The 14,069-nt window shown below is 38.6% G+C and overlaps 1 protein-coding gene across 3 annotated transcripts in view; it reads left to right on the plus strand.

Annotated features, from left to right (window-relative positions):
• LOC132826763 (proton myo-inositol cotransporter-like) overlaps window positions 1–14,069 on the plus strand; it is a 135,448-nt gene that overhangs the window by 61,920 nt on the left and 59,459 nt on the right. For all 3 annotated transcript variants that reach the window (XM_060842941.1, XM_060842943.1, XM_060842942.1), the window contains exon 3: window positions 9,468–9,676. In XM_060842941.1, the coding sequence (XP_060698924.1) occupies window positions 9,468–9,676 (209 nt within the window). The remainder of the gene's footprint in view (window positions 1–9,467; window positions 9,677–14,069) is intronic.

The following is a 14,069-nucleotide window of genomic DNA, read 5'->3' on the forward strand; positions in this document are numbered from 1 at the left end:
TCCACAACAACTACCTTGTTGATTTATTTTGACTCCCTGGCAAGATCTTTGGTGCTAATTATGGTGTAAGTACAGAGGTGGACAGGTCCTTAATTTCCTGACACCAGGAACCTGACCAAATGGATTTCCATACTTTTAAATTCATAATCTATGTTTACAACCTCCTTATTTTAGTCTCCTCCTCATCATTGACATCTTCAGCTTTTTCAAGTCTTGCACATGAAATTTTCTCCTCAGTCTCCGATATGTTGCTCCCAAATTCAAATGTTGCTTCAGTACCAATATGCTCGGCCACATCTTGGCCTCCCGCTAATTTCTTCATTGGTTGCCATCAATTTTTTTTCAATGTGGCAGATTTAAAAAGCTTAATATATATCTTACTAATGCAGTTATGCAGCAGAGCAGCTGATAGCATACATTCACCAAAGAAGAAATGAAATTATCCTCATGACTCTCATTCTCGATATTGCTGATGCAGTGCTTTTCCCTACCTTCAGACTAGTTGAAGTCTTGATTTTAAACAGTAATGATTTTTACTTCACCCTTAGCATTTGTCCCTTGTGGGAGATAACCCAGCCTATACTCTGACTTTTGCCTATATTTTTGTATTTGTTATAGTGACATCCATAACATAAAAACGAGCTTCACCCATTACATTTATGATCCTTCCTAATTGTAGCCGTTATAGGGCCAATGTGGAAAATAGCCAACAACTGTTAACATTCAACTAAGATCATTATTCTATTTTGTGAAAATTGCTTCCAGATGTAAAGAAGAATACAAACAGGAATGTACTCCAGTAAAATCATAAAGAAGGAAAACTATTCACTTGTTAACAGTTGCTGTCCTTTTTCCCTTGATCATTACCTGATTGTGTTAAAATGACTTTTTTTCTCTCTTTTGTGAATGAGATGTAGCTGGCAGTATTCCTCACTGCCCTTTGTTAATGCCCTTACCCTGGCTAAACTGAAATAAATTTGCCATATTGTTCAAGGAGTAACAAGAGTGGTGCCCAGTTTCAGAACATTAGTTCTCAGCATTGGGTAGGGTTTTAGATTCTGAACTTGTTTAGCTCTTAGCTGCATCTTCATGTCATGGACTAAACCATGTTGCCTCAGCATTTACATTGATTGTTGATATTGGTAGGGATCTAGCATTTATTATCTGTCAATAAATTTCCTGTCATGCACAATACCTCTGCATGCAGCAGAATTCTTTTTCAGGGCTGTTGCTTTCTATTGACTTAGAATATCTGACTTCTGCTTTTCAAAAGATCTCCTACAGCAATGAAGTATGTGTTTAATTAACCTGATCCCAATATTGTATACATAAATATTTAATTTGAATTTTCTGAATGGTTCATACTTAATCTGTATCTTTTTGATTTTAGGAATTAGCTCAGGCACTATCCATGGAGAGAGAGGATTCTGAAGGGTCACTGACCCGAAATACAAACTGTTTCTCTTCACAGGTGTTGTCTGAGCTGCTGAGAATTTCCAGCCTTTTCTAGCTTGCTTCTTTCTGTACTTCTGTTTGATGTTTGTTTTTAACTAGATGTTTGTTTTTAAAAGTTATTTTTGATATTAATCTTGATGGACAAATCCTCAGTTGGCATATTAAGTTGTTTAGGTACTGGCACAAAGTAAATGCAGGAAGGTGGCAGCATGAATCATCCATTAGACTACCTGCTTCAGGCATAGAAACAGAAAATAGGAGCAAGAATAGCCCATTTAACCCTCCTAGCTTGTTTTCACCATTCAAAATGAATATGGCTGATCCTCCAACTCGGTACCTAATTTCTTCTTACTCCCAATACCCTTTGACCCCTTTAGCCCTAAGAACTAACTCCTCCTTGAAATAGTCAGATTTGACCTCAACTGCTTTCTGTGGCAGAGGATTGCACAAGCTCACCACTGTAGGTGAAGAAATTTCTCTTTATCCTAAATAGCTTATCCCAAATCCTTAGACTATAATCCCTGTTTCTGGACTCCTGGTCGTTGGAACATCCTTCTTGCTTTTACCTTGTCTAAACTTAATTTGTAAGAATTTTATAGGTTTCTGCAAGATTCCCCTCATTCTTCTAAATTCCAGTGAATAGATTCTTAACCATTCCTGTCTCTCTTCATAACCAGTCTTCCAGGAATCATTCCGGTAAATCTTTGCACACCCTCCCATAGCCAGAATGCCCTTAAGATAAGAAAACCAAAACTGCGCACAATAGTCCAGCTGTCTCACCAAGGCCTTGTAAAATTGAAGCAAGACTTCCCTGTTGCTATACTCAAATCCTCTCATTATGAATGCCAACACATCATCCACCTTTATTGTTACCTGCTGCACCTATGCAGGTGCACTTATTTTAAGTGAATGGTGTACAAAGTGCCCAGATCTCATTGCACTTATCCCTTGCCTTATCTATTGCCATTCAGATAATCTGCCTTCCTGCTAAAATGGATGCATTTATCTACATGATATTTCATCTGTCACGAGTTTGCCGACTCACACAATTTGTCCAAGTCACACTGAAGCATCTGTGTATCCTCCTCGCAACTCACCTCCCACCCAGCTTTTGCCTGCAAATTTGGAGCTGTTATATTGTACATATCTGACAATTGAGCACTGATTCCTGCATTATGCCACTTGCTAATTTGGAAAAGACTCATTTATTCCTACTTTATTTTGTGTTTGCAAACCAGTTCTGTATCTCTGTCAATGTACTACCGCAATCCTATGTGCTTTATTTTTATATGCTAATCTCTTACATGGAAATTTATCGAAAGCTGAAAAAGTCCAAGTAAACCATATCTACCGTCACCCCCCGATCGTTTCTTCTAGTTCTAATTCTTCTAGATCCACAAAAAATTCCAGAAGGTTTTCAAGCATGATTTACCTTTTCATAATTCCAGGCTGACACTCTAAATTTTTAGAAGTGAGGACTGCAGGTGCTGGAGAGGAGTCGAAAAGTGTGGCACTGGAAAACCACAGCAGGTCAGGCAGCATCCGAGGAGCAGGAGATTGGGCATAAGCCCTTCATCAGGAATGTGGTGGGGGAAGGGGACTGAGAGGTAAATATGGGGTTGGGGCGAAGGTAGGTGGGAAGGCAATAGGTGGATGCAGGAAGGAGGTAATTGTAATAGATAGGTGGGGAGGATGGAGTGGCGGGTGAGAAGGAAGTTGGACAGGTCGAGAGGACAGTGCCAGTTGGAGGGTTGGATCTGGCCTCCGATGACGGATTTGGCACAGACATCTATTTCAAAACCACCGACTCCCACAGCCACCTTGACTACACCACCTCCCATTCCCTCTCCTGTAAAAATGCAATCCCCTAGTCCCGATTCCTCCGCCTCCACCATATCTGCTCCCAGGAGGAGCAATTCCACTCCATGATATCCCAGATGTTGTTCTATTTCAAGGACTGCAATTTCTCCCACGTTATCAATAATGCCCGCCAGTGCATTTCTTCTACTTCCCACTTCTCTGACCTCAAACCCCACCCCTCTAACTGCAAGAAGGATAGATTTCAGCCCATGAATCTCTGGATACAGAACATTGTTCTCCACCATTTCCACCACCAACAGTCAGACCACACCACTACAGATATTTTCCCTTCCCCTCCCCACCCCTATCAGCATTTCGCAGAGACCACTCCCTCTGTGACTTCCTCGGTAAATCCACCCATTTCAACAACCCACTCTCGTCACCCGGTACCTTCCCTTGCCACAGCATGAGATGTAAAACCTGCACCCATACCCTCCCTCTTCACCTCCATCTAAGGCCCTATGGATCATTTCAATCCACCCACCACATCTACTGCGTCCATTGCTCTCTGTGGTCCCCTCTACGTTAGGGAGACAGAATGTCGACTTGCGGAGTGGTTCAGGGAATGTCGCTGGAATACAGGCCTCTGGCCAACTACTTCAACTCCCCCTCTGACTCCTCCAAAGACATGCAAGTCCTGGGCCACCTCCACAACCAAATCAAAGCCAACCATCATCTGGAAAAAGAATGCCTCACCTTCTGCCTCGGGACTTTCCAACCATATGGCATCAACATCGACTTCACTAGTTTCCAAATCTCCTCACCCTTCACGTCATCCCAAATCCAACCCTCCAACTCAGCACCACCTTCATGATCTGACCTACCTAGCCATCATCTTTCCCACCTATCCGCTTTATCCTCCCCATCGACGTATCACAATTACGTTGCATCTGCACCCACCTATCACCTTTCCACCTACCTTATCCCCAGCCTTTAATCCATCAATTTCCGCAACACTATTTCCTTAACCAAATACTGATTTCCTTCAGTTCTTTCCTCTCACTTAGGGCCCTGTGATCCCTCATTTTTGGGATGTTATTGATGTCCTCCTTTGTGAAGACAGAACCTAAGTACATTTTTTGTAAGTGTGCTATCTGTTTGTTTCTTGTTGTAACTTGCCCTGTTTCCGAGTATAAGGGACCTACATTTGTCCTCACTAATCTTTTATCTCTTCATGTGTTTAATCCTTAACCATTGCTTTGAAAACTCATTGTATTCTCATACTCTATGCACCTCCACCCCCCCCATCCCAACCATTCTTTTGTCCTGAAATCTAAACTGCATTCAATCCCTAGGTCTGTTGGATTATTTTCTATGTTGCTAATTTGTATGCCCCATCCTTAGATCTGATACTTATCCTCATTTCCTTTGTTAGCCATGTTTGGGACAGTTTTCTGGTTTTATTTTTGTACCAAACAATAAACAATTGCTGCAGATTTTCTTGTGCATTTTAAGTGTTTTCCATTGCTCATCCCCTGTCATCCTATGTTCCCCAATTTAACACAGCCAGCTGACACCTCTTACCATTGTAGTTTTGCATATTTAGATTCAGGACATGAGTCAGCTATGTCACACTTTCTCTTAAGGAAGAATTATTTCACATGATCACCAGTCTTCCCTAAGGGCGCTGCACAGTCAGATTGCTAACTGTTCCTTTCTCATTATGCAATATTCAATCTAGGGCGACCTCAACGCATTGACCAGAAAGCCATTGTGTACACAATCAGGAATTCCTCTTCCTAAGGTATTTTTACTGATATGATTTGTCCAATCTGTATGCAATGTCACCTATGATTACAACTGTACCTTTTATGATTTGCATCTCTATTTTCCTGTTCAATGTCTTATTCACATTACCGCCACAATATATACAACCCCACTGTTGTTCTCTGCCTCTTGGTGTTTCTGAGCTCCATTCATACAGACTCCCCGTGAGCTAAAATTCTTCCTCACTATTGTGTATTTGTTTTCTTTAACCAGTATTGCTACTCCATTTCCATTTCCTTTTTGTGTGTCCTTCCAAAAATTGAATACCTTCGATATTTAGATCCCATAGTGGTCACCCTACAATAACGATTATGTAGTATGCGTTTAAATCTATTTGCATCATTAATTCATTCACTTTACTGTGAATCTCTGTACACTTAAGACACAAGTTTCGGGGTCTGTCTTTTTAACATTTCGACCCATCAAGTTATTTTGAACTGAGGCCCTGTTTGATTCGTGCCTTTGAATTCTCCATCTATCATTTTTCTTGCATTTGTTTTGTACTTCTTTCTTTTCTTTCTCCTTGTAGAGCTTCCTAACCCCTGCTATTTTAGTTTAAATTCTCTCCACCACTTTAGCAAATACTCCCCCAGGACATCAGTTCCAGTTTTGCACAGGTGCTACCTGTCCAGCTTGTACTGGCCCCACCTCCCCCAGTACTGGCCTCACCTCCCCAAGTACTGGCCCCATATTCCAAGAATCGAAAACTCTCCCATTCCCACCATTTGTCCAGCCATATATTAACTTGCTGTTTCTTCTCTGACTTGGCATGTGGTGCTGGTAGGAATTCTGAGATCACTAGCTCTAATGTCCTACTTTTTAACTTGCTTCCTAACTGCCTATGTTCTGCTTTTGCAATCTCATCCTTTGTTACCCCGGGTCATTGGTAACATAACCACTAGCTGTTCATCTTCCCCTTGAGGATGTCCTGTAGCTGCTCCCGAGACCTTTTTTGAACATAACATCCTGGCACATCCTGGAGTCTCCTTGCAGCCATGGAAATCTCCATTTCCCCTTATGAATCCCCTATTACTATAGCCTTGCCATACTTGTTCCTTCACTCCATGGCTGGATCGATGCAGCAAATCCAGCCATGGTGCAAAACATTTTACTGTTGTTTTTTCATCTCAGAGGCCATTCCCCTGAACTGTATGCCTGTACCTGTTTTGGAGGGAATAGCCACAGAATTCCTGCATTACATGTTTAGCATCTTCTTCTAGCAGATGGTCATGCGTTCTTCGCTGCCAGTGGAGTCTCAACATGTGGGGTGATCACCTCCCTGCACTCAGCCTCTTAAATGCTCCAGTTCTAGTCTATCCAGTTTCAAAACTCAAGCTTCTCGGTGCTGCAGCTGGAAACACTTCTGCAACGTTCTGGTGCTGTGCACTAGATCTGTGCCCAATATCCCACATTAAGCAGGAAGAACGCACCATGTTTATTGTTCCCCTTCCATGTGACAATGTGAAGATGGATGAGAAGAGAAAGATTTAAGGAAAATAAAGTTAATAAGGAAACAATGTTAAATGTGAAAGTACAACATTTTAGCCCTCATCTACTGCTTGTAGAGAAAAGTAGGTTTGACCCTGGGTTCAAATAAAATGGCTTATTGAAGTGAAGATTACAATTTTATAACATTCTCGTTCAATGGCCAAATCCTACAAATATGTACAAACTTGAGCAGTTTTTTTCAAAATAGTGTAGTTTTAAAATCCATCATTTTAGGAATACTGTTAATGCTGTAGAGAGGGTCCTTCAGCTGTTTACAGTTTAATTAAACAATAATACAAATGTGCATTTTGTCTCGATACCACATCGGATTTTGAGGGTCTTTTGACATTGGCTTGGAAGCCACAGGTGGTGGTGTTGGACTGAGAATGAAGTGGGGAGTCATTGTGACAGCCAAAGGACAGTGAGTTGGTTACAGACAAGATAGGTTTGGTAAAGTAATTTCCAAATCTTTTGCTCCTGAACATGAGATTGTATTTGTTACACACCATGCATGGTATAAAATTGGAGGTTGCAATGTATAAGCAAAATACTGTCTGACTTCTGCTTAAATGGTTGGGTATGCTGGAAGAGGTGAAGTTGGGGCTTAACTGCATTGTATAGACTGACATTGCTCAGTTAGCAGTCTTGTCTTTAACATATACATAAAATCACTTTGGTGAGGTAGTGGGATACCAGGCGTTCCACTATTTTTTTTTAATTACTGTGTTGAGAGGTGGGAAATAAATTCAGTCAGGGAAGATGTTAAAAACAAACAAAAATACTGTTGCATTTGTTTTTTTCCAATCTCATCATGGAAAACCAAAAACCATAACTTCAATCTTTTCTCACCTTTGTTCCATAATTCTCCTGAAATGAAAACTGAAGACCTACTTGAACTTGTAAAACACTGATCCTGATATCTCCTGAAATGGGATAATGTTCTTATAATTTACTGGTTTAGTTCATGGACCTACCCATTCTAATTAGTATGTTTGGATACTTTCCTATCTTGGAGATGAGTAAGAATGTTCAAAAAATGAATTACCCAGTCTTATGCTATTGCCTTCTATTCTCAATCCCCTCTTCTGCTGTCCTGGTTATGTACATTCCTTCTTGGACCTCTTTATACTTTTTCATGTCCTCCAAAATTGCACCCATTGCTTGCCTTTAACTTTGACATTTGCTTAAAATATGATACATCTCTAACTTTTCCCATTTCCAATCAAATGTTATCTCTGCCTTTTCTTCACAAATACGAAAAGATCTGCTGAGTATTTTGAGTAATTTAAAAAAAACTCCTTATGTTGTATAAAATATGTGAAATCGGAGTAGATCATATGGCCCATTGATCCTGCTTCTTCATTCAATATGATCATGATGAACTTAAAATTAAATTCCATTTCCCTATTCGCTCTTCATAGCTCTTCATTCCCTGAGACCAAAGCAATGTGAATATATTTAATGATATGTAGGTAACAATGGGAGATCCATAACTTGTTGTTTTTGAGATTTTCAAAAATTCAGAGTACTTCAAGAAAATTTCACTGCATCTCAGTATTAAATGATTTACCTCCTGGTTCAGAAGCTGTGGCCCCATGTTACAGTTTTCACCAGTTGGGGAAACAACCTCTCATCCAGTATAATGAATCATCACTTTACTGCTTCCAATGGGAGTCGGTCTTTCCTTAAATATGGAGATCAAAACTGCATACCATTCCCGATTTTAATCTCAAAGTCTGGTACGATTGAAGCAAGACCTTTTTTATTCTTGTACTTCATATCCCTTGTAATAAGCTTGTCCATAGTACTTGTCACTGTCAGAAATTGCATCAGCTCTGTGTTTTCTCGATTCCTGTAAGATTTGCTACAATTAATTCCTACTATATCTATTGCCGTCATTTGTGTCAAGCATTACTTTTCTCAGTGCAATTGTCATATCAATTTCAATTACCTCTCATCCTCTGAATTAATACAGTCTGTGTTTTGCCAAAATATTTTTTACATGCTACCCTTCTTGATATTACCCATGGACATTGGGGTGACTGCCAGATTTAACCCTGGTGGACAATACCATCATGACTGCTGAATTTAACCCGAGTGGACAATTACCACCGTGTGCCAAACAATGGGATCATTCAAAAATTACTCCAAATTAACTTTACTAGACCAGAGTAACTAGGTCTGACAGTGGTATTTAACTTGTAATTTGCTCCTGAAAAGAATATATTGTGGCTGCCAAAATTCTGAAATAAAAAATATAGATTTGCTGGAAAATTTATTGGAAAATGAAATGGAGTTAATGTTTTGGTTCCAATTGTTAAGTTTACAGATGCTGCCATACTGCTTAATTTTTCAATCCTGTTTAAACCAGTTTGACCTCTGTACCAACAATCCCTCCACAAAATAACAAGCTGTTTCCTTTGCCAGGGCGTTCTTTTGTTCTCAATTTCCCCTAAATTCACATCAGATTTTACCATTCCTCTGCTTTGTCTTTTTTTTCCCTATACTTTGTCTTCCTCTTCACTCTCTACTGTATTTCTTCTTTCTTGTCCATTTTTCAGTCTCTTTCCCTCAAGCTGTTCTGTTGGTCAGTGTTTTATGTTTGATGCTAATACTAGTTTAGATAAACTGCTCACAAATATTTTAGCATCTTTAATCATCTTGTTATTCAGAATTGGTTTTCTTCATTTTCATGACACTGAAATGCTATTTGAACTTGCTACGAAAGAGGCATAGAAATTGCTGCATCAGTGCTTTGCATTACTTGCTTAATTTGCATTTTGCAATACTTTGAAGTAAACTTTTACAGCTTAATTTTGTTTGGAACTACCATAACATTCAAAACAATTATGTACTAGCAAACGAGTTTACCCTTAATATTGTAATTGCTGTTCCAGATACATGCTTGGTCTTTCAGCTGTTCCTGCTGTTGTCCAGTTCGTGGGATTCCTTTTCCTTCCAGAAAGTCCACGGTGGTTGGTGCAAAAAGGAAAAACTCAGAAAGCTCGCAGAGTCTTAAGTCAGATTCGTGGAACTCAAAACATTGATGAAGAGTATGAGTGCATCAAAAATAGCATTGAGGAGGAGGAAAGAGAAACAGTAGGAGGTAAGCTTGTGAATGTCCTGCAAATAAAACAATCATTTTTTGCTTAGCTTTGTAAAGGAGAAAGCTTGTTGTTTGATTTACTTTGCTGAAAATGTGTTGCTGGAAAAGCGCAGCAGGTCAGGCAGCATTCAAGGAGCAGGAGAATCGACGTTTCGGGCATAAGCCCTTCTTCAGGAACTTATGCCTGAAACATCGATTCTCCTGCTCCTTGGATGCTGCCTGACCTGCTGCGCTTTTCCAGCAACACACTTTCAGCTCTGATCTCCAGCATCTGAAGACCTCACTTTCTCCTCGTTTGATTTACTTTGTCAACATTAGTTCACTTTAATTATGAGCTTACTTTTGTACTATAAGTTTCACTGTCATTCTTTGGTATTTGAAAATTAATATCTGGGCTTTTATTAGGCCTGTTCAAAAAATAGTGGCACATCTCCATTGGATACTGCAGATTGTATACGTGTAGAAGACTTGCAGCTTGATTTTTTAAAAACGTATTAATCTTCATGTTCAATTTTTGTTCTGTCCATTGTAGTCAATGATAAGTGTTTTTTTGCACTTGTTGCAGATGTCCTTGTGATGATACAGTACACCACCGCAGAACTGGCTTATTTGAGTTGATAAAATGGCCCGTAGTGGATTGATAGAAGGTTCTTATGTTTTGTACTATCATCATCTTCTTTATTTAGCTTTTTTAAAAATAAATTATTCAATCAAGACTCATACCAATTTTTTCCTCAAATTCAAATTCAAAGTAGTGCAAACATTATATTTTTATGCCATTTTTGCCATATCGAGCATGGTGCCACCATAAACATTTTAACCATGTCCGTCCCTCTCAAAATGGAGTGTATGCTTTGTGATACCCTGATTCAGTCCTCAGTTGCCTTCAACACTTTCACTTCGTAAGTATGTTTCCATGTAAGCACAAGAGATGCTTTTAATCTTCTCCTTTTTGACTATCCAGTGCTCAGAGACTCCTTTCAAGTGGAATACTGATTTGCTTGTACTTTCAGTTTATTATATTATATTTGTATTTGCCACTCACTATGTTGTCACTCTTGCATTGAGGACCAAATACATCCTGTAGAAGATATCTAGTTAAGCATGATTGCAAACTGCTTGTTGCTTGTCATTTCAGTTCCCCACCTGGCGCTCACTCTGACATTCGTCCCTGGAATTCTCCATAATGTAATGAGTGCACTGTCTATTCATCACAGCTGTAAAACATACTGAATATTTACAGCACTTTTGTTTTTATCAATGAATTTTACCTCCATTTCCTTTTTATTCCTTTGACATAATTACTACAGTGATTTTATGTTTTTTATCTCAGGGGTAATTCTTTAAGAAGCTGAGGAAATGTGTCAACAAATGGTATCAAAATTCTTTTAAATAAAGAAAACTGATAAATGAGCAATTATTAGCAGTCAACACTGGATTTGATCAATGAATATATGAGAAAGGTCTTAGTTATTTTTAACAAAACTTTAAGCACTACTGCAAGAATATGTTGGATTCTTTATTTGACCTTTGATGAGTTGCAGGTTTTTGAAGTTGTAGACGAGTGAAAGGTGAGAAGAGGGGTCCTATTGTCATGAAGGAGAATACACACCAAGACAGTGCAGCTGACCTAATCAGGAAGAGTATCAACGTATCATTTTAGTAGTTAGTGTGCTAACCAAAGAAGAGTTGGAGAACCAAAAAGAAATCTTTATGAAAAATAGATAGGGAGAACTTACTTTTACGGTCATTAATTGTGAAAGTATCTTTTAAAAAACATGTTCAAATTTGGTTGTTTTTGTAATGGACCTTTCTGATATAGTATCATTCCAAGCTTTTAAAAGAAATGGTTTCTGTAATGATGTCATCTCTGCAGTGCGGGCCAGTGTCATTTGGACTGTCAGTATTTGCAGGAGTCACCACTGAAGTTTAAAAGCTGCTTGTAAAACCAGAGTGGGCTGTTAATATAGAGCTAATAAGTGCTGGGGTGTATGAAACAATAAAGCAAAACAAAAGATGTGCAAATGTAGGTAGATAATAGATGAGGATTGAAACACAATTGCAGTGAATGGAGGGATGGGACTGGTAGATAAAAGGCTTGCTCAGTTATTTTTGGAGCAATGAATGAAGCGATCTGTTAGTATTACATATTTTCACCATGTGTCCAATAAAATCACATTTTGAATTACCCTGTTGGAGTATCCAATAAGGATTGAAAAATGCAAGTCTGAATTATTTCAATAATTAGGTACATTATCAATATCTTCCATTCACTAGCAAAATGGTATATCTCAGTGTACCAGATGATAAAATTGTGGGTACAAGTTGAGCACAGTAGGCATGTACTTTGCCTAACTGAAAGCAGATTGATTCACCTGAAATATAAAACACATTGTAATTCAACATATTTATCCTGACAATTGGTACTTAACAGCAAGGAACTCTAAATCTTCAAGTACTTTCTAGAACCTACCAGGGTGAGCCAAGACTTTGTGTGAGAACCAAATTAAGAATTGGTTGAGGAAGTCTTATCTTTGAATTCACCCTACAAACCCCTCTTCCAGTGCTAATATTAACAAATGCATTCATGAGGCAAGAAGTTGAAAACACTTTGGCTGGTGTAAATTGCTATATCTTTCCATGCGCTCATTTTGAGCGCAGTTGCAGCAGAACACAATCTCCCAAATCCCATTTGTTTGGGGGTACATTATGATGCAGAGGACTCAGTATTTTTAGCCAATTACTTCATGGTTGTAATGTGATCGCTTAGTGGTAAAGGTGATTTTCTAACTGCTGAACTCAAAAATATGTGCCAATAATTGTGCCCAGTTGTTCCACAATCTATCACACGATGTACGACTACTCGGAGCAAAAGTATTCTACCTGTTTACTTGATAACAGTCAAAAAAGCATTGTTGTAACGCACAACTTTACTGAAAGCAATGCAAAGCGAGGATTTCTAATCTGTAAGACTTCAACTGTACCCCTTTAAAACCATCAAATGTACACCTGCTCAATCACGACAAAAGACAGTTACTATGAGTGAACAAAACAATATGGACAGAGTAAATGGAATTCCTGAGGGTCAAAATCCATACTACAATGTGGAAAGTTAATTTCCCTCGGGCCTTTTGATTTTTGTAATGATGAAATATATTGTCATTTGTAATTAAGTTGGATGGCTGGATCACGGTCGACTTTATTTTAAAATTCTTTTAATCTTTTTTGGTTTACACACACACGTACCTCATGCATGCTCACACCACAAACGTACGTGTACTTTTTCTGTCCGCAGGTTCTGGATGTTTCTCCTCTGCTACCTTTGCAGGTACTGACTTTTAGCTCTGATGCTCAGCTGATTAGAGGACAGGTAGAGTCTTAATTTGAAACACTCTTGGAGCTGTTCAGTCTCAAATTCTCCCTCTTCAGAATGCAACAGTGTATCACACAGTCAACAATATTGCAATTTTTGATAATAGTGAAATTGCAAAATAATCCTGATTTTATGGATATGTAAGTCCAAATGAAAAATGTGTTGTTAATTTGACCTTGCTGTAAATATGATATTGCCAGCACACCAAATTGCCAAAGCCTGATCACCTTCTTTGCCAAATTATAGTGGACACTGTGGGTGCATTCAATTTAACAAAACCTCAATTTACTTATTTAAAATTACAGTAACTACATTTTAGCAGGATCTTTCAATGTAATTAACACAATACAATAGTTGTAAGCCATTTCATAGTAACCAATTTATCCAGTTTGTTTTACTTACAATGATAGTAATACACTATAACTGATCAATGACAGCGCAAAGTTGTTTTTTGGTTACAGTTTGGAAGATGCTCTATTTAAATAGTGCAGTATTGTAGCATCCATTATTAATAACAAACAGTTGCACATTCAACTCTCGGGCGCATTTAATTCTGCTGATATAGTTGTCATGGTGATGAGCCATGAAGGTTTGCCAAGAGTCATTGACTTCTAATACTTAGAATTGCATAGCTGGAGACTGTCAGCTCAAACCAATGTTACAATTCGATGGTTTTAGATAAATTATGCTCTTATATTTTCTTGGCTTTGTTATATATTTACTGTATCAAGTACCAAAGACCAATCCCATAAATAGTCTATTCACTTTGATCCAGATGTACATTTTTAATGTAAGTGTTAGGTTTTGGACATTTCCTGGGATTCATTATCATGCACACCTAACCTTTTCCCAGTTTCTGCTTTTAGAATTGATGATATCGAGTGATTGTAACAGGAAACACTTCATCTATACACAGTCTTCTGGAACGATCTTGCAACATGGTTGTCCTTCTCTTAAAATGATTGTTCTGAACTTGGGTCTAGAACTGCATGAGATTGATCAGAGAGAATATTTAATGCT

This window comes from Hemiscyllium ocellatum, chromosome 23 (genome assembly GCF_020745735.1).
Source record: "Hemiscyllium ocellatum isolate sHemOce1 chromosome 23, sHemOce1.pat.X.cur, whole genome shotgun sequence".
In the NCBI taxonomy this organism is placed as follows: domain Eukaryota; kingdom Metazoa; phylum Chordata; class Chondrichthyes; order Orectolobiformes; family Hemiscylliidae; genus Hemiscyllium; species Hemiscyllium ocellatum.